At 42.3% G+C, this 22,226-nt stretch overlaps 1 protein-coding gene across 2 annotated transcripts in view; it reads left to right on the top strand.

Annotated features, from left to right (window-relative positions):
* The window catches only part of LOC126187994 (vezatin-like), a 109,655-nt gene that overhangs the window by 36,447 nt on the left and 50,982 nt on the right, over positions 1-22,226 (top strand). For both annotated transcript variants that reach the window (XM_049929402.1, XM_049929401.1), the window contains exon 4: positions 399-517. In XM_049929402.1, the coding sequence (XP_049785359.1) occupies positions 399-517 (119 nt within the window). The remainder of the gene's footprint in view (positions 1-398; positions 518-22,226) is intronic.

The raw sequence follows: 22,226 nt of genomic DNA, 5'->3' as shown, positions 1-22,226 counted from the left end.
GTATATGTATCTTTTTATTTTATGGTCATCATTATTGTGCAATTTTAGTTGTGTAGCCATATTCAGGCAAATCAAACCTGTCTCCCCTCTGTGTTAGCCATTCTTTCCAACCAGGCTGAAATAACATGAAACTTCTGCCTGTGGAACTTTTGCTGTGACCAGCACTTTCCATCAGTAATGACCCTCATTGATTGGAGATTTACTCAGTCTTCCTTCCAATTTCATATGTGTTAAGGTACTCGTAGGTCCAAGGCTTCCAGTCTGATAGTGAAGCTTTGTGCCGAGCCTATGCCAGTTAGTTCTAAGTATGTTATCTTTTGCACAATTAACAGCACTCAAGTTATGTTGTTGTTATGATAAATGTTAGTATTGTTACTGTCGTTTCTGTTGTTTTTTAGGATTTTACCACAATTCATGAAGTCATAGACATCATCACACAAAGCAGACTACTGTCTGAGGAAGATTTTAATTTAATTTCCAGTTTGGACATTGATAAAGAACATCAGCGTACACTAAGGTGTGTATTGTGTGTGTTGTGTCATGTAGTACAGTATGTTTTGTATTTATTAGTATCTGGATATGAGAAGCAGGCAAAACAGCAATAGACAGACGAAGGTAAGGTAATGACAGTGCAAAATTAAAAAAAAAAAAAAAAAAAGAGAGAGAGAGAGAGAGAGAGAGAGAGAGAGAGAGAGAGAGAGAGCATATACGAGGTAGACTGGATGGCCTTCCCCAAGTTTCAGTGCCAATATTTTTTACAAGCTCTCTTCAAGCCTAACTGTCCTCAGCTAGTTGGTCTTTAACTGTTTGTGGAATAAAATCTTCACATTTTTCTAACTGTATTATTTTGAAAATCTTATTAAATGCGTTTGTTGTTGGCACACATGTTGATCACGTTTGACAACAAGGAACCACTTGTGTTCACAAAGGCTGTACCTAGCTTAGTTGCCACTGATTGAAATACTGTGTGTTTATGTTAAGGTCATTCAACTGCATTGTCATATGTACTATGTTGTGATGGCCTTAGCTGTCACAGCGACAACTGCAGACACCATAACTGACATTTGTGGTCTTATTGTCACTTACCTTTTTGGCCCCAACGTTGGTGTACATTGCTTCTGTGATCATGTAAAAAGTCTACAACATTCCTATTACTACTACTTATCAGCTGTGCACCTTATCCTTCCTGCCTTGTCTCCTGGCTGATTACCTAGTAGATCCAATGGTCCCAAAAGTGATTTTATTACATTGGCATTGTCGTTTGGATTTCTAGCAATTTCTGTTCAGGTGCAACTGGCAGTTCACATACTTTGTCTTTACAGATTTATTTCAGTGGAAATCAAACATAATTAATGTAACTCATCTTTCTTAATAGCTTTTTCCATGCAGTATTGGTACCAACACAGAAACTACTATCTTAAGGCTGTTCATTGGAGAGGTTAGAAATATGATAAATTGCAATATGATTACACTCTCTGTGCAATATATAACAGACAGCAGAACTGTTTCCCAACCTTTATGTAATATTATGTCTCTAAATTTTATCAGCAGGTTTTTATGTGAATCTTGTTACTTTTATCCTGGAATTGTCATTCAACTTTCCTGAGCATCTCCATAACATGTTTGCATGGGTTGTGCTGATCTGTTATGAACGTATCAGCATTTCACCGAATTTATCCAAAGTCCACTGTCATATCCACTTCATAAGATTTTAAGCACTAGAGCGATATTGTAGAATAGGTCTCGCCAGCATCTTTCGTGCCACCTTCCTTACAAATGCTCCAAACTTAACCAGAACTCTCCCAACAAATGTAAGTTGTTTATTTGCCTTTCCTACTACTGATTTCACATGTTTCTCCCATGCTATGTAGCTTTGAAGTGAGAACTCATAGATATTTAAACACTGTGGCAGGTTTCAGAAGCTTATGTATAATCTCTCAATTGTAAACTATTAGATTCTCTCTGACAATGTAATTGACAAAATAATGTAATTGGATACATAAATCAAGCAGTGGCAGAACACACACATAAAAGGAGGTTATAATTAATCGAGATTTTGGAACCAGTGGCTCCTTCTTCTGGCAGAATTGTTGAAGGTGAAGGAAGATGGGTGAACGAAAAGGACTGGAGAAGTCTAGGAAGAGGCGTGGATATCAGGAAAGTCACCCAGAACTGTGGGTCTTGGGAGACTTACCGGACAGGATGATAAGGAAAAACTGATTGTTGTGGAGTGTACCAGGTGAGATTTGAAAACCTGAGAGCTTAAAGGTGGAAGGCAGGGTAATATGCAAGACACAGAGTACTGCTTAAACGTCGTGCGTGAGTTAATAATAGTGAAAAGCTAAGTGCATTTATGTAACAGAGGTGGGCAGTGAAAAATAATCAGGTAAGCAAATGAAAAATGTACAAAACTAAAACAGAGCGAAGAAAAGAGTAGTTGCTGTGAAGGAATGTTGAGACAAAATAAATTTATGTAAATTAAGGCCAGGTGGTTGGCTAGAACCAAGGACATGTTGAAGCGCTAGTTCCCACCTCCGGAGTTCCGAGAAACTGGTCTGGGGGAAGAATGCAGATGGCATGTGTGGTGAAACTAGCACGGAGGTCACAGTTGTCATGTTGTAGAGCATGCTCTGCAACAGGATATTGTGTGTAGCCAGTATACACCCTCTGCCTATGCCCGTTCATCCTAGCTGATAATTTGATGGTAGTAATGCCGATGTAAAAGGCCGAACAGTGTTTATGTAACAGCTGTGTTGTTTCACAGGTGGCTTTCCCTTTGATAGTGTGTGTTTTGCCAGTTACAGGACTGGTATAGGTGGTGGTAGAAGGGTACATAGGGCAAGTCTTGCAGTGGGGACGGTCACAGGGGTAGCAGCCATAGGATAGGGAGATGGATGCAGAAGGAGCATAGGGTCTGACAAGAATATTGGGGAGATTGGAAGGGTGACAAACAGCTATTCTAAGAGTGGTGGGAAATCTCAGAGAGAATGGGTCTCATTTCAGGGCATGATTTTAGGAAGTAATGGCCTTGTCAAAGTACCTGATTAGTACATTCCAGACCAGTATAATACTGAGTGACCAGGGCCATGCTCCGAAGTTGTTTTTTGGAGGGATCAGCAGTACCAAGATTGGATATGATGGCCTAGGAAATTTGCTTTTGAACTAGGCTGGTGGGGTAATTACAGCCAGTGAAGGCTGAGGCGAGAATCGTGATGTATTGGTGAAAAGAATTTGCATCTGAACAAATACGTTTGTCTCGAATGCCAAGCCTGTATGGGAGGAAACGTTTGACTCCGAAAGGATAGAAACTGTAAGAATGTAAGTACTGTTATTTGTTAGTAGGTTTAATGTGGACAGGAGGTCCTGGTGAGGACAGGATCAACATGAAGGTAAGTGGCATGGGATTTGGAACAGCACCATGTGAAATTTAATTGGGAGAAGGTATTTAGAGATTACAGGAATTTTAACAGGTCAGCCTCACCAAGAGTCCATATAGCTGATGTCCCCACCTTTATTCTTCCAGCAGACAAAGGATCTACCACTGTGGTACTTGTCCAAAAGGAGTATGTTAGTGAAGGTCTACGCCAGCTGTCTGACACGTCTACATACAGCGTCTGCCATAAAGATCCTGTCCCTATGGATTGAGGGATTAATCCTTGTGAGGGCCTGAGGTTACAAGGTGCGAGTGCAGGTCAGTTTGAATCATAGGGATGGGATCTTAATGGTAGACGCTGTATGTGGGTGTCGGACAGCTGGCATAGACCTTCACTAACATACTCCTTTTGGTTATCTATCCAATTACATTTTTGTGACAAAAATTGTTTGTTTCATTGTTATTTTGACAATATAACTGAATAGATAAAAAATCTACTCGCCAAGTGGTGGCAGGAGAACACACATATAAAAAGTTTTACATATGCAAGCTTTCGGTACCAGCGGCTTCATCTAGTGGTAGAAGGGTTGAAGGGAAAGGACTTGAGACTTTTAGAAAAAAAGGTAGCATTTGGAAAAGTCACACAGAACCCCAGGTCAGAGGAGGCTTATTGGACGGGATGAGGAGAAAGGTCCCAGGTTCTGGGTGGCTTTTCTGAACTTAACCCCTTTCCCTAAACCTCTCCAGTCCTTTTACTTCACCCCTCTTCCTTCCACTTCAACCAGAGGGAGCCAATGACTCCAAAAGCTTGCATACGTGAAACCTTTTTTTATATGTGTGTTCTCCTGCCGCTGCTTGGTGAGTAGATTTTTTTTATCTATCTACTTATATTGTCAAAAACTGTTCATTTTCATTGTTATATCAGATTCTTTCTGTTTCTTTTTTGTGGACATTCTCTTGCATTTTCTGAATTTAAAGAGAGCTGCTTTTTGATAAACAAGTTCAGAGTGCTTTTCAGCATTTACTTGCAATCATCTAGCAATAGCAATAATGCATTCGTCTCTTCAAGGGGCATATGGATCTTCCATGAACACACATGTGATGAGCACAATGCCATTGTGATAGTTCTTCTTACCCCATGCTGTAGTTCCTCTTCTTGGGCTAGGGTGTGTTCACACTGCGTGCTGCACTGGACTGAGCCAAGCTGTGCTGGGCCGTGCTGCACCTGGACATCGAACCCATTGTTTAGCATTGTGGTGTTCATACTGGCAGCTGGACCATACTCTGGCACAGTGAGAGCTGGCCCATGCCATTGTCCAGAATGTTTAATATTCCCGGTGCTTGCTGGCAACCACTACAAGCTGGTGGAGCTACACTTCAGTGTCTGCAGTATATGTATCAGATTTTACCTGTCTGTCTTTTTTTTTTTTTTTTTACAGTGTCATGCTAAATGTTAAGCAGTCTCTGTCACTGTATTGCTTCTGTCAGTTACTCTTATTGGGAATGAAAAACACTTTGTATTTTCTTTTTCTCATTTTCTTTCAATTAAAGGGCAAATTCCTTAACACCTCAGTGGCAGAACAATTGCAAGTATTATTTATGAGGGTTAGATTAAATAGTGACAACTATTTATTCACAACTGATACAAGAGAGTTACATGTTTGCACCTGTTACTGTCCTTCAAAGTAGTCACCAGCAGTGTGTAGAACCCGTTGCCAGCGATGTGGAAGGTGTAGTATACCAGTAGCAGAGCCTGTTCTGTTGATGGTGCAAATGGAGTGGTCTGCTGCCTGTCGAATCTCTGGAACAGTTCTGAAGCGAATGCCACGAAGTGGTTCCTTCATCTTTGGAATCAAATCAAAGTCACAAGGACTTTGGTGAATGGTACAGTACTTACCAGTCCCATTGACCAAAAAGAGCAGCCACAGCTTGCGCTGTATGCGCCTGCAGATTGTCATGCAAAAGGATGGGTGGGGTGCACAAAAAGCGTCGCCGCTTCTTTCGCAAAGCTGCTCCAAAAATGAACAATAATACTGTGCATTGATGGTCTGCCATGGAGGAACATAATGCGTTAGGATAACACCATCACAGTCGTACATTAGAATCACCATACCTTTCACCATACTGGGGCTCTGATGCACTTTTGACTTTCGCGGCGACCCATAATGATGCCATTCATTGGATTGACGTTTCGGTTTTGGCTCATACGATGTGGCCCGTGTGTCATCCAGTGTTACGATACGGCATAAGAAAGCCTCTCCTTTGCGCTCATAGTGCTCCAAGTACATTGGAACAGTGTCATAATGCATCCACTTTTTCATTTCCGTCAAGTCATGTGGAACCCATCATGATGCGAAAAATTGCATGTCCAGGCGTTCCTTCAGGATGTGAAGCACAGTTGTATGCACTGATCCGGTTTCATGGGCGAGCTCACAAATCGTATGGTGTCGCTCACTGTCCACTAATGCGGCAACAGCATGCACTTTTTCTTCAGAGATACTAGGATGACCTGCCTGATGCATGTCTGCCACAGTTTGGCGACCTTTGTTGGAGGCTTTTGCCCAATGTGCCACTGTTCTGTATGGCAATGTAGATTCCCCACATTCCTCTTGGAGACCTTAATGACACTGTTGTGCTGTACAACCTCTGGCACATTCAATCTTGATCCAACTCCGTTGTTCCTGTTTAGAAAACATAGTGAACCATTACGTTAGACCGCTCGCTCACAAGTGACTGTGTTTCCCTCGACTGTGCACATGGGGATGGGCGAGTACATTTGCTCGGAGGTAAGGTAGGTATGTCAACAACGTGTGCTATCGGCGACATTAGTAGATTCCATTGCATAGCGTCTCCGCAGCAGTGTTGCTTCTATTTAAGTTCCAACATATGTGTATACCAAATTACTTCTCCCTTTGTTTGCTATCGCACTTGCTAAGCACGATGATATACATGAAGAAGGGTAAAGCATAGCAAACAGATGATAGTACATTGTAAAGTACAGCATCATGAAGGAAAAAGATGAAAAGTAGTGCACAAAATATTGAATATTTTGTTACACACGAAAAGAACAAATCAGCTGCTATGAAGACACAGCAAGGCATCACCTAAAACGATGATACTTACCACTTCCCAATAAGTCTCAGGAGTGCAATAAACTTACTTTCTCTTCAGGGGCAAATGTTTGTAAAGCTTGTCTAGAATGAATTGGAGGCAGTGAGGTCAGAACAGTTCTCTTTCTAAACAATGACAGTGCACTAATTCAACTTACTTCACCATCATAGACAATTCTGCTTCTTGCATTATACTTCTGTGAAAATATGTTCTGTTTTGAATTTTTTGTCTTGAATGTTATTCAGCTGATACTCAAACACTATTGCTCATTCTTCTTCTTCTTTCGATTTCAGCCATCTTTGGACCACGTTCAACAATTCACTTGCCCGGCTTTTTCATCTTTTTTTCTCTCTTCCCAATATTTCCTCATCATTTTCGAGTGGTTCCTCCTCCGCTCTTCCGACCATTTCCTGTTATTATTCTTTAGTTTCGTTTCTTCTGGAAAACACTTAATTTTGTTCACTATTTGTCTAAACTTTTCCCTGTCCCTGATTGACTCACGGGTGACATTAAAATAGGCCAAATCCTTTTTTTTCAAGCTCATTCTGCAATATGAAGAAAAGATTTTTAGGAACATTTTTTAGTTCTTCGTGAAAGAAAGAATGTCTCCTGAATGTCACTTTATATTCATGGGGTGAGTCCATTAACACTATATTTCTTATGTGCTTCAAAATTTGACGAGTCACAATAATGTGAAAACAAAACCAGCAGCGCATCGAAAGCATTATTACATAAGATGGCACTAACTGGATAGCGGTGAAACATTTGTGGCTACACCTTTGTTATCTTTGACCTTCAGCTGCTAAAGAGTGAGGACTCCTTGCTACAGGGGATGAGCCCACCAAGGAGGGGGAAACTAAACAGAAAAAGAAACAGAGTGTGACACACGTCTCGTCCTTTAAGCTGGTTTGAACTCCATGAGGATCCAAAGCATCAATCAGTAGCAATTCACATTAACCAGTCCTGCCATGTTATGGGGCTGTGCTAAATCCATGTATTTTTATTCAGTTAAAGTAGAAATATTGAAACAGAAGCACATTAGAGACAAGGAAAACTCAATTTTGTCATTGATTGAGCCAGAAAAATGTTTATTGAAACACAATTCAATTTAACCTAGGTTTCATTACTTTAATCTCCTAAAATGAATAGTATTCCAGGGTTGCCACAAGTTCTGGAAATCAGTGAATTTCAAATGTGTCAGAGAAATTAGGGAAATTTTAAAAAAAATGGAAAAACCTCATTTTTGTTTCAGTAGATGAAATGGTTTGTTTACTGAGATGTCATGCATCATCGCTGGCTGGGCACAGCTGAGTATGTGCACCACTCCTCTTCTCCCTCATTCTTACTGCTTCTCCTCTTCCTACCGTTCCCCTTAGCTTGTAGTAAATGCTGCCACCTTTTCTTGTCCCTAACCTGACAGCTGCCGAGGAGAGGCAGGGAGGTGTGAGGAGTGTTTGGATCTGATTCTCAGAAATTGTTGATGCAGCAGCTGAAGAGAGCGGTCAGATCTAGTCTCACCGACCTGCCTGCAGGCTGGGTCTGTTTGTGTGTGTGGCATAATGTGGTGGTTTTTCATGGTTTATCCGAGGAGGATCCAGGACAGTAATGCTCCTTGGCAGGCCAGTGGCCATGGGCAATGAATTTCAGGAATTGCAACTGTCTCACTACAAGTACATTGTACAGTGCATCATTTTATTGACATTTTACCTATTCTAGTACATTTTGGCACCAAAAATAATTTGTGTGTTAGAAAGTATGGACAATCAAAAGAAGAAAATTTTGACAGTTGCTGGCGGTTTATACACTATATACTCATATTTTTCGAAAGAAAAATTGCATAATACGTGTAAAATAATAGACATAACACATTGGCTAATAACTGATTGATAATGAACATAGTAGAACCAACATTTTATTGGTGGTCACCTATAGTGTTGGTTTACACAACTCTTCACTGCCTTATACACTTCTTTCAAGAGGCCTGAAAGTGGCAACAGGGTCAATCTAAAGTGCATAATTATTTACAATTTCCAAAAACTACAAAAGCAAAAATATCGAAACTGAACATCTTGTATATAATTCAAACTTAGACATAGAAACACCCGTAAATGTAATTATGTTTTTAACATCTGCTGTTTTTCATCTCCAGCTAGAAAGAAATTAAATAGAATGTTGCAAGCTGCTATTACAGTCCACCTACAGTTAAATTAATTTATTCTTCTCTTCTACTTCCAAAGATGAAATGTATGTTCTACTCATTGTAGGATGAGACACAGTAAATAATTGTTTGTCTTTTGCATTGTAAAATGTGGTGCATTGTAGAACCATAGCAGATGATTGTTCAGTAAAATCATATGCAACCGAGATAAAAATTCATATACATTTGGATTTTTCTAGACGTTGAGTATTAAAATAACACGTAGGGTTGACACTAGGCCTGCGTTGATTGTTCATTTCTTCTACCCTGCAGTGTTTCACACTACACTAAACCATACTAAACTCATGTGAACTCTGTAGGCTTGCGATTGCAGCATTGACACCAATCAGTAATTCGCTTTGGCTTGTGAATGAAGAGACATCAGTGTCACTACCATTTCAAAAACTTTTTTGTACTCTTAGCTACATTTCACTCACACTAATGTATAAGCTTCCTCCTATCAAACTTTTTCACTGCAAGACAATTAGTGTCATTTTACAATGACTGTTACAAATTATGAAAAGGTAAATGTGTTCTTAAAAAGTTGAGATTCTACGCTACCATGTGTACAAAAATCAGATTTTTTTTAACTGCATATTTTTTTCCAAGTCAATTGAGAAACATTATGGAACGGAAAAAAATCATGCGAAGTGAAAAGTAGGTGCTTTTAAGTAGTTCATAAAATGATGTGGCATAGTCTTATACAGTGCCAAGAGCTTTCACAATAAGAAAAATCAGGAAATGGATTTCACCATTTCTTGTCTTCACAGCCTGAGATGCAGTGTGAACTTCCAGGATGGCAACTTGAGCTGGGTAGGCACAGGCTGGTCTGGTACATGCCATCACCGCCTGAGGCACACTGTGAACGCAGTCTTACCCTCCAGCCCATAAACAGTGTTGACGTCTTTGATGTAGAGTGTGCTTGCCCAGGGTTTTCAATTTTGGTCCCTCTTCCATCCCTTGCACTTACATTTTATTGCTATTTCTGGCTAATCGAGGACATTCCACATTAGCAGGTTTTACCCTCCACCTGCACATGTTGCAACAAAGATGCAAGTCGTCCTCATTGACCTGGTGTGTGTGTGTGTGTGTGTGTGTGTGTGTGTGTGTGTGTGTGTGTGTTAGACCTTGGCAATGTCAGTGGGTGTTTCATCACCAGTTTCAGAAACCCACTGAGACATTACCCAACTGGAACTATAACCCAGAAGAAAAAGAATAAATCAAAGGGAAAGATAGACTGTGATAGAAATGTTCGCCTCTTTCACTCTGTCTCCCCCCTAAAAAATAGAAAATTATCCCATGGAAGAGCAACAGATATTTCCTTCACCTAATTAAAGTTGGTATAGCTGGGGAGGAAACCTGATTCCCAACAGACTACTCTCCTAGTAACATTACTAAAATCCTCCAGTCTGTTATGCTGTGGTCGTCTCAGATCTGTTATGTTGGATCCTCATTAACCGCTTTTATGTCATTTAATGCTCTCTGTATAGCTGTACCATGGGAAGCAAGGCAGTATGTTGGTTGGTGGCTGGTATCCTCATTCTGTAACACAAACTGTATGCAATTATTAACTAGGTTCTGTATTAACATAAACTAAGAGCTACTTAACTTAAGCTTCCATGTGCCGTTGTGGTACAAGCTCTCTGTGTAGTTCACCTTAGCCTCACTGCCAGTGAAGTAGAAGTCCACAATGTTCACTATGAGGTTTCTATATGCTGCCTGTCTCTGTGCTAGAGGTTAAGTCTGCGGCTCCGACTTGGTGACGCTCTGGAACTCACTAGGTGCAACAGGCTCAAACTTACTCTAACTAACTGGGACGAACTAACTAACTGGCTCTTCAGTCCGCTGCGGTGATCCTAAATACTGGCAGCTTAGAGGGCGTTGGTAGCATGTCTGTCTGTCTGTCTGTCTGTCTGTCGTTGGCCTCAATCGATCTTTTTGTGACCGCAATGCCGCACAGTGTGCTGGTGCCAGCTTACACCAGCACATGTTAATTAATGTGCCTCGGAAGAAAACACCTAACAGCCTGGAGAATTTCAGTAATTTTAACCTTTCTGGCTGTGAAAGTTTAAATTTTACAATATTGTTATATTCTCTGACATTACAAAGCGTATTACAGAACACAAGCTGACCCCAGGAGGGAAATGATTTGAGGCCAGAAAACTAGTTTTAGTTAACAGATTATACTCAGTACTTCTACGAGAGTGATAGCTTAGCTGAACGTATATAAACAAACATAGATTATACTCAGTACTTCTACGAGAGTGATAGCTTAGCTGAACGTATATAAACAAACATAGATTTTACATTTTGTAATATTTACATACATCCAGGTGGGGAGGTCATGTATTAGATGATTATAGATTTGTGATCTTTCTGCTATCTCCACCGCTCCTCATCATGGGTGATGTTAATGCCCACAAGAGTTTGTGGGACGGTTTCAAAATTTCTCAGTGGTGTGGTTTACTAGAAAGAGTGCTTTTAAAATTATAATCTCTGTATCTCAAACTCTAGGTCTCTCACTTTAACTTTGCATATGGCTCTGTCTCGGCTATCAATATTTATCTGTAATCTTGGCTTTCTCCCACCAACCTTTTGAAAGATGCTTGCTGATGTATGCAACAGTGACCAGTTGCTGATGTTTCTATCTCTGCCATACCCATCAAAAATGCTCACCAATCTTGAATTTAAAGACTGCCAATGACTTTTCCTTAAATCCTGGTCTTCCCTCCCAAGGGTGAAGTGAAGTTATCCTCTGAAAGACCAATACTGTGATATCACAGCTGGCAAAAGCAGAAACCTCTCTTTCTTCAGGATTTCACTACAAGAAACCTATACTTTAATGAAACCATGAAATAGCCATCAGCATTAAAAATCATAGACAAGCTCTCCAGCAACATGAGCAACATTCATTGAGAGCTACACTTATCACCTTGAAAAGTCTTTGAGTCCATACCCACACTCTATTTTTAATCCACAAGAAAGAATATTGGGAAATATTTGTAACCACTGTAGGGACTGTCACCACCTCCTCTCAAATATGGACAAAGTATGCAATATTTGTGGACAACAGCTTCCTCTAGTAACCTAGGCATCTGTTAGGATAATGTCACTCAGTCTGACTCATCATTGCTGCTAAAACTAGCAACACACTTTGCCTAAACCGCATCATCTGAAAGTTACCCTCCCACCTTCCACCTCCATAAAAGAAGAGTCAAGAGTATTTATCTGTCCTTTTATTCTGAACATGACCTTTTTGATATAATCACACACGCTCACATGATACTTACAGAAGTGACTCTGAGCACACCATAACTCACTGCCATCCATGAGACATTCAAGACCTTCTTTCTGACCACCAAAGTCTTTGAGTCCTCCATACCCACAACTATGAGGCATAACCCTGTAAACAAAGTATTAGATCATTTGGCTAAGGAGGCTGTCAGTAAGGTCCAGACATGACTTGTAATTAAAGGCTCTGAGACGGAGCTGCCTCAAAATACATATTAAAATAAATTCCTAAATAATGTTTCTTGACTTCCGCAAGGCATTTGATACAGTTCCCCACAGTTGTTTAATGAACAGAGTAAGAGCATATGGACTATCAGACCAATTGTGTGATTGGATTGAAGAGTTCCTAGATAACAGAATGTAGCATGTCATTGTCAATGGAGAGAAGTCTTACAAAGTAAGAGTTTCAGGTGCGCAGCAGGGGAGTGTTGTAGGACCATTGCTATTCACAATATACATAAATGACCTTGTGGATAACATCGGAAGTTCACTGAGGCTTTTTGCGGATGATGCTGTAGTATATCGAGAGGTTGTAACAATGTAAAATTGTACTGAAATGCAGGAGGATCTGCACTGAATTGACGCATGGTGCAGGGAGTGGCAATTGAATCTCGATGTAGACAAGTGTAATGTACTGTGAATACATAGAAAGAAAGATCCTTTATCATTTAGCTACAATATAGCAGGTCAGCAACGGGAAGCAGTTAATTCCATAAACTATCTGGGAGTAGGCATTAGGAGTAATTTAAAATGGAATGATCATATAAAGTTGATTGTTGGTAATGCAGATGCCAGACTGAGATTCATTGGAAGAATCCTAAGGAAATGCAATCTGAAAGCAAAGGAAGTAGGTTACAGTACACTTGTTCCCACACTGCTTGAATACTGCTCACCAGTGTGGGATCCATACTAGATAGGGTTAATAGAAGAGATAGAAAAGACCCAATGGAGAGCAGCGCGCTTCGTTACAGGATCATTTAGTAATAACGAAAGCGTTACAGAGATGATAGATAAACTCCAGTGGAAGACTCTGCAGGAGAGATGCTCGGTACGGGCTTTTGTTGAAGTTTCGAGAACGTACCTTCACTGAGGGGTCAAGCAGTATATTGCTCCCTCCTACGTATATCTCGGGAAGAGACCATGAGAATAAAATCAGAGAGATTAGAGCCCACACAGAGGCATACCGACAATCTTTCTTTCCACAAACAATATGAGACTGGAATAGAAGGGAGAACCGATAGAGGTACTCAAAGTACCCTCCACCATACACCGTCAGGTGGCTTGCGGAGTATGGATGTAGACGTAGATGTAAATGTAGAATGTTGTACCAAATTTAAATTATCAGATGGCATTTCGCGTATTCCCACGCAAATTTAAATAATGCAGGTCATCATTTTAGAACTGTTGATATGTGATACCAAATGATGATTCTCAAACAGGTTGTAGCTAGTCTTAAGGCTGTGCCTTGAAAGCCACTTAGCCCTGTGTAGCAGTGGTTTAGGGGCATGGCTTCCTTGGAATGTGTCTCGTATAGATGTCCTGAAGGCTCTGGTGTTTCAGCCTAAGGGTGTCCAACCAACCTGCACACAATTTTCATGTTCCACTGCTTACATCAAAAGGGAATGAACAGAGTTGCTGAAAATTCACTATCAAATCCCTGTCTCTGTATCTATCTGTTATGCTTTGATGCGTCATTAATCGATGTTTAGTGCTATTGTTTCGATACTGTTTTAGACAATTTTGTTTCCTTTCTGCCATTGGCTGGTCTATCTACCTTTGGAATAAGTTTGCAAATGTCCCGCCAGACTGCATTAGAGTACGGTAACATAAGTACCACCACCTAGTGAGAATGTCATGAATGATTTGAAGAAAAACAGCAAGAAATATAACCCCTGTGCGAAATGTATTCTGTTACTTTAGTTTCCTTGCTTGCAGACTGCAGGTAACGTACAGTTTCTTTTTCTGAGTGTGCTATGCGTGACTTCAGTGAGTTTTGCTTTCTTGTGAATAACAGCAACATACACAAATTTGAAACCAACACAATGTGAATTCATTGTGCAATTTATTAGGTAAAATTTTGAAACATGCGGTTAAGATGAAAGTGAAGGAAGTCAGTGCACTCAGACCCAATGTAAACATGAATCAAGAACAAAAACAGTCAAGGGTATACAAGCAATTTTAACAGAGCAATGCACAAAATGCAGCATAGTGGTTGGGTGCAGTTTATCACTTAAAATGCATATTTTTGTAATACACAAGTATAAATACGACAAATATGGTGTGTAAACTACCATGCTGGTTTGCTCTGGTTGTGCATGTCAGCCAATCACAGCACAGGATCCATGATGTCACAGCAAGATCGCTGTTTTGTCAAGCAAACTCATAAACGCTGTGGTTTGAATGCAGAAAACATTAACTGTCTGAAGTTTAGAAATGAAAATACCAAAAACATTAAGCATGCAATAAAGCTAACATACAGCGCATTAAAGATCTCTCCAAGACACGTCTTTTACTATGATTTGTTGTGGTAAACAGTAAGGAAATGTGATGTTGGAGGATAAATAAGATACCCATGGATTTTATCTTGGAGTTAGCTTTTGTTGTTATTTAGTAGCTCATTATGAAATGGAAAGAAAGTTCTGAGTGATAAATTTTACATCCTTCACCAGTGTGGAAACCATGAGCTGTGCCTGACAAGGACATATTGAAATTCATGTAATGTGCCCTGACTTACAAGCAGCACTGACCCATTGACTCCCATTGTCGTGGAGCATGTTATTGTTGCTGCAAGATATCTATGTACTGTAAAATGCACTACAACCATCTTCATGTAGAATGTCCCACCCAGTATCTACAGTTCTTAGGTGACTCCACATTGACCACATTGTAATTGCCCAGGAGTACATTCTTAAACAAGCTGCCCTATGTTATTACTATTGCATGTGTTGCCTCTTTACCAGTGTCGTACATTTTGATAGAGTGCCCCATTGTTACTGCAATAGGAAAAACTCTGAAGCTATCCTACTCATTAATCTCAATTTGAGTTGATGACCTCCAAGCACTGAACTTAGTTCTCCATTCTATCCAATAGTGTGATTTGTATAGTCTTCTCTAATGGTTAGGCAATAGCTCGGAACTTGTTAATCTGATGTGGAACACTTACATCATGTCACAGAACATAACTTGGCTGGTTTTCGCTCTGTTTTTCTCACCAATCAGTGGCACTTTGCTGTTCTTTTATAGCTGGTTTCATCCTTGCCTTCTTCTTCGTTTTTCCCAACTTTTTTTTTTTTTTTGCCCACTCAGAAGCTTTCAAGAGTGTTGTATAGGTATGCTGCCATTACAGGGGTATGAGCCATTAGGTGAGTAAGGGACCTGCTCCCAACCCCCTTACCTCATGGCTCATACTCCTGTAATAGACCTAGATGCAAAACCGATCCCATAGGTCCTACTCCAGTCCAGTCATTAACATTACCTATCCCATCAAAGGCAGGGCTACGTGTGAAACCAGTCATGTGATTTACAAGCTAAGCTGCAACCACTATGCTACCTTCTGTATAGGCATGACAACCAACAAGCTGTGTGTCTGCATGAATGGCCACTGACAAACTGTGCCCAAGAAACAAGTGGACCACCCTGTTGCTGAACACAATGCCAAACATTATATCCTTTGTTTCAATGACTGCTTCACAGTCTGTGCCATGTGGATCCGTCCCACCAACACCAGCTTTTCTGAACTGCGCAGGTGGGAACTTCCCCTGCGATACATCCTATGTTATCGAACCCTCATGGCCTCAACCTTCATTAGTCACTGTCATCGCCCATCCCACCCCTTCCCTGTTCCCATTCCAGCACTACACAGCCATCATTCCACCACCACACCCAGTCTTTTTACTTCTCTCCTTTTCCGCTACTTCCCACCATCCCCCCTCCTCTCCCTTCCCCATCTCTCCCCTGCACTCCGTCTAATTTGCAACATTTCCCTGTCTGCCACCCCCACCATACTATCCCTCCCCCTCCCCACTCCAGCCTCATCCTTACCCCCACCCAGTCACCACTCCTGTCATTCACTGGTGCTGCTGCTCATAGTGTGGTTTCAGTTGCCTGGGACTGTGTGTGTGTGTGTGTTGGGAGGGTTCATATATATATATATATATATATATATATATATATGGTTATAATAGAAGGAAACATTCCATGAAGGAAAAATATACCTAAAAACAAAGATGATGTGACTTACCAAATGAAAGTGCTGGCAGGTCGACAGACACACAAACGAACACAAACATACACACAAAATTCAAGCTTTCGCAACAAACTGTTGCCTCATCAGGAAAGAGGGAAGGAGAGGGAAAGACGAAAGGATGTGGGTTTTAAGGGAGAGGGTAAGGAGTCATTCCAGTCCCGGGAGCGGAAAGACTTACCTTATGGGGAAAAAAGGACGGGTATACACTCGCACACACACACATATCCATCCACACATATACAGACACAAGCAGACATATTTAAAGACAAAGAGTTTGGGCAGAGATTTCAGTCGAGGCAGAAGTGCAGAGGCAAAGATGTTGTTGAATGACAGGTGAGGTATGAGTGGCGGCAACTTGAAATTAGCGGAGATTGAGGCCTGGTGGATAACGGGAAGAGAGGATATGTTGAAGAGCAAGTTCCCATCTCCGGAGTTCGGATAGGTTGGTGTTAGTAGGAAGTATCCAGATAACCCGGACGGTGTAACACTGCGCCAAGATGTGCTGGTCGTGCACCAAGGCATGTTTAGCCACAGGGTGATCCTCATTACCAACAAACACTGTCTGCCTGTGTCCATTCATGCGAATGGACAGTTTGTTGCTGGTCATTCCCACATAGAATGCATCACAGTGTAGGCAGGTCAGTTGGTAGATCACGTGGGTGCTTTCACACGTGGCTCTGCCTTTGATTGTGTACACCTTCCGGGTTACAGGACTGGAGTAGGTGGTGGTGGGAGGGTGCATGGGACAGGTTTTACACCGGGGGCGGTTACAAGGGTAGGAGCCAGAGGGTAGGGAAGGTGGTTTGGGGATTTCATAGGGATGTACTAAGAGGTTACGAAGGTTAGGTGGACGGCGGAAAGACACTCTTGGGGCAACACAACCACCTAACCTTTTTGCACATCGCTGTCTACCAACCCAAGTTCACCACAGGATCAACTTAACCAACACTTTTTCGCCTTTTTTCATACCAGATCTCCAATTGCTTTCTAGTTCGCCTTCATCTCTCCCCATATATTTCTATCTTTCTTTTTCATTTCAACCTCATGTTAAACTTTCCACCTTCTAATACCATGTCACCCTCACAACACCCCCACAATGACCCCATTAAGTTTTATTTACATTCCCTCCGCAAACATGCCTTCACCCTAGCCAGATTACGCTCACATATTTTATTTTCTCAGGCTTGTCTGACATTTGGCATAACCCCCAAAGGCCTCACACTTAAAGTTCCCATCTCTGGCTGCAACCCTTCTTTCCATCAGTCCCTATACCAGTTCCAAACTGAACAATCCATTGCCCTCACCCACCTAATCCTTCACCTACACATCAACTCAGCCAATGAACACACCCGTCAACTCCTATCCTTAATAAAAGTCCTCAATCTTTCCTCTCCCACATCCACACCGGCTATTCAGAGCATCCTCCTACAGGCCAACCGCCAATTAGAACAGCATGCCACCCTTCACCTCAAAAAACTATCCAATCTCCTGGTTTCCCACCTCCGGAAAGGCAACTCACTCACCCTTCACAACCTTTCCAGCAAACCTCAACCACCTCTCATTGCACACAAACCCAGTCTCTCCCATCTACTCAATCTCCCACTTCCAGCTCCACTCCCTCCAAAACCTCAAAATTCCGATCAACACAATCTGGCACCACAACACCCTAATTCAGTAGTTAACCTTTCCTCCAAACCTCTTTCCCAATCCGAAACCTCTGTCCTATCCAAAGGCCTCACCTTCAGCCCCACTCCCAGATTCAACCAAACAGCCCTCGTCAAAGATTTACTATCCTACACTCGTACTCTCTGCTGGAAGTATCACTTTGCCACGAAGAAAAATGATCCTAATCCTACCCCTAATGATCCAACTCCCCAAGACACTATCAAAATTGAACCTTGCCTGGAACAGTTCCGTCCTCCGTCACAGCGGGACCCACCTCCTCTTCCTCAAAATCACCCTCTCCAAACCTTCCAGGAATTTCTGACTTCCAGCCTTGCCTCTCAATCCTTCTTAAAAAACCTTAATCCTACTCCCAACATCACCACTGCTGAAGCCCAGGCTATCCGTGATCTGAAGGCTGACCGGTCCATCGTCATTCTTCCGGCGGACAAGGGTTCCACGACCGTGGTACTTGACCGTCGGGAGTATGTGGCTGAGGGACTGCGTCAGCTTTCAGACAACACCACATACAAAGTTTGCCAAGGTAATCCCATTCCCGATGTCCAGGCAGAGCTTCAAGGAATCCTCAGAACCTTAGGCCCCCTACAAAACCTTTCACCTGACTCCATCAACCTCCTGACCCCACCGACACCCCGCACCCCTACCTTCTACCTTCTTCCTAAAATTCACAAACCCAATCATCCCGGCCGCCCCATTGTAGCTGGTTACCAAGCCCCCACAGAACGTATCTCTGCCTACGTAGATCAACACCTTCAACCCATTACATGCAGTCTCCCATCCTTCATCAAAGACACCAACCACTTTCTCGAACGCCTGGAATCCTTACCCAATCCGTTACCCCCAGAAACCATCCTTGTAACCATTGATGCCACTTCCTTATAGACAAATATCCCGCACGTCCAGGGCCTCGCTGCGATGGAGCACTTCCTTTCACGCCGATCACCTGCCACCCTACCTAAAACCTCTTTCCTCATTACCTTAGCCAGCTTCATCCTGACCCACAACTTCTTCACTTTTGAAAACCAGACATACCAACAATTAAAGGGAACAGCCATGGGTACCAGGATGGCCCCCTCGTATGCCAACCTATTCATGGGTCGCTTAGAGGAAGCCTTCTTGGTTACCCAGGCCTGCCAACCCAAAGTTTGGTACAGATTTATTGATGACATCTTCATGATCTGGACTCACAGTGAAGAAGAACTCCAGAATTTCCTCTCCAACCTCAACTCCTTTGGTTCCATCAGATTCACCTGGTCCTACTCCAAATCCCATGCCACTTTCCTTGATGTTGACCTTCACCTGTCCAATGGCCAGCTTCACACGTCTGTCCACATCAAACCCACCAACAAGCAACAGTACCTCCATTACGACAGCTGCCACCCATTCCACATCAAACGGTCCCTTCCCTACAGCCTAGGTCTTCGTGGCAAACGAATCTGCTCCAGTCCGGAATCCCTGAAGCATTACACCAACAACCTGACAACAGCTTTCGCATCCCGCAACTACCCTCCCGACCTGGTACAGAAGCAAATAACCAGAGCCACTTCCTCATCCCCTCAAGCCCAGAACCTCCCACAGAAGAACCACAAAAGTGCCCCACTTGTGACAGGATACTTTCCGGGACTGGATCAGATTCTGAATGTGGCTCTCCAGCAGGGATACGACTTCCTCAAATCCTGCCCTGAAATGAGATCCATCCTTCATGAAATCCTCCCCACTCCACCAAGAGTGTCTTTCCGCCGTCCACCTAACCTTCGTAACCTCTTAGTACATCCCTATGAAATCCCCAAACCACCTTCCCTACCCTCTGGCTCCTACCCTTGTAACCGCCCCCGGTGTAAAACCTGTCCCATGCACTCTCCCACCACCACCTACTCCAGTCCTGTAACCCGGAAGGTGTACACAATCAAAGGCAGAGCCACGTGTGAAAGCACCCACGTGATCTACCAACTGACCTGCCTACACTGTGATGCATTCTATGTGGGAATGACCAGCAACAAACTGTCCATTCACATGAATGGACACAGGCAGACAGTGTTTGTTGGTAATGAGGATCACCCTGTGGCTAAACATGCCTTGGTGCACGACCAGCACATCTTGGCGCAGTGTTACACCGTCCGGGTTATCTGGATACTTCCTACTAACACCAACCTATCCGAACTCCGGAGATGGGAACTTGCTCTTCAACATATCCTCTCTTCCCGTTATCCACCAGGCCTCAATCTCCGCTAATTTCAAGTTGCCGCCACTCATACCTCACCTGTCATTCAACAACATCTTTGCCTCTGCACTTCTGCCTCGACTGAAATCTCTGCCCAAACTCTTTGTCTTTAAATATGTCTGCTTGTGTCTGTATATGTGTGGATGGATATGTGTGTGTGTGCGAGTGTATACCCGTCCTTTTTTCCCCATAAGGTAAGTCTTTCCGCTCCCGGGACTGGAATGACTCCTTACCCTCTCCCTTAAAACCCACATCCTTTCGTCTTTCCCTCTCCTTCCCTCTTTCCTGATGAGGCAACAGTTTGTTGCAAAAGCTTGAATTTTGTGTGTATGTTTGTGTTCGTTTGTGTGTCTGTCGACCTGCCAGCACTTTCATTTGGTAAGTCACATCATCTTTGTTTTTAGGTATATATATATATATATATATATATATATATATATATATATATATAATAGAGGGAAACATTCCACGTGGAAAAAATATATTTATAAGAAAGATGATGAGACTTACCAAACAAAAGCGCTGGCAGGTCGATAGACACACAAACATACACACAAAAATCTAGCTTTCGCAACCAACGGTTGCCTCGTCAGGAAAGAGGGAAGGAGAAGGGAAGAAATGTCTGCTTGTGTCTGTGTATATGCGGATGGATATGTGTGTGTGTGCGCGAGTGTATACCTGTCCTTTTTTCCCCCTAAGGTAAGTCTTTCCGCTCCCGGGATTGGAATGACTCCTTACCCTCTCCCTTAAAACCCATATCCTTTTGTCTTCCCTTCTCCTTCCCTCTTTCCTGACGAGGCAACCGTTGGTTGCGAAAGCTAGATTTTTGTGTGTATGTTTGTGTTTGTTTGTGTGTCTATCGACCTGCCAGCGCTTTTGTTTGGTAAGTCTCATCATCTTTCTAAATATATATATATATATATATATATATATATATATATATATATATATATATATTTTTTATTGTTGGCAAAGGCCCTAATGGTCAAAAGCTATAATTGTGAGAGTCTTTTTGTTGTGCCTATCTGTGACTCACCATCTCCACTATATGCTGAGTAGAAACTTTCCTTCTCATAATATTGTTACATTCCATCCTGGATTTTCTGTTGTTTGAATGCTCTCTAGTTCTTGACTCAATATGGACAATGACCCACAAGTTTCAACAGTTGTGGCAGATGTTTGGCTATGCCATATGTTGGCAAATTATTGTGTTTGCTTTCATATCTAGTGGGATTCCCTTGTTGTGTGTTTTTGTGGAAGGTCATACTGCCACTGTGATGCAGGTGCTAGGGGTAAAGCATTCTGACAGTATTGTTGTCCAGACCTGAGCTCTCGAAGAGTGAGGTAGTCTTCCGCATCACGTGTTGTGGATTCTTCTCAATTTGCTCGTATGTGATCCTTTAGCAATGTGTCAATGTTCTGGCTCTGATCATTTGACATTAACAACATTGTCACATTGCCTTTGTCTGCTGGTAGGCCCACTACATTGTCGTCCTCACAGAGGGCCTGTATTACCCAGCATTCTGCCACTGAGATGTTGGTCTTTGGCATTTTGTCCTTGTCGAGGACTGTGCAGGTCTTACTTCTCACTTCTTCAGCATTATCAGAGGAGAGCCCACAGGTGGTTTGCTCGATGCTACTGCTGATCACATGTTTAACATTCTTGCAACTGGTGCTAAATTCAGGTCTTTTGGCAACACAGACATTGTTGCCTCATCAATGGCTTCCTGCTCAGATTGATGATGGGTCTCAAATTACTATTGTCGGTGTTCTGCAGCTAGCATTAGGATGCTGGTGAAACTTGTACTGTTTGGCTGTAGATCTCCACTTGCAGAGGTATGTGAAGGTGCTTCCATCCACCTATTACTGAGTGTAGGCAAAGATACTTGATGCAAGGTGCAGTTTTGGAAGTTGTGGTCTGTTAACACAGATGGGCTCCCGTATCAAGGTCGAAATGGCACACTGTAGAGTTCATTTTGCTGCAAAAAGGTGAGGCTCCTGAGCAGCCTTGCCCTCTTGATCAGCAGTTTTTGTAGCATCTTGAAGCTGTGCTGAATCTCTTCATTGTAGTGTTTGCAGTATGGAAATGCAGCCATTTTCATCC

This window comes from Schistocerca cancellata, chromosome 5, assembly GCF_023864275.1.
Source record: "Schistocerca cancellata isolate TAMUIC-IGC-003103 chromosome 5, iqSchCanc2.1, whole genome shotgun sequence".
NCBI classification, from domain to species: Eukaryota; Metazoa; Arthropoda; class Insecta; order Orthoptera; family Acrididae; genus Schistocerca; species Schistocerca cancellata.
The sequence above is the reverse complement of the archived record's forward strand: the minus strand, read 5'-3'. Positions and strand labels throughout refer to the sequence as shown.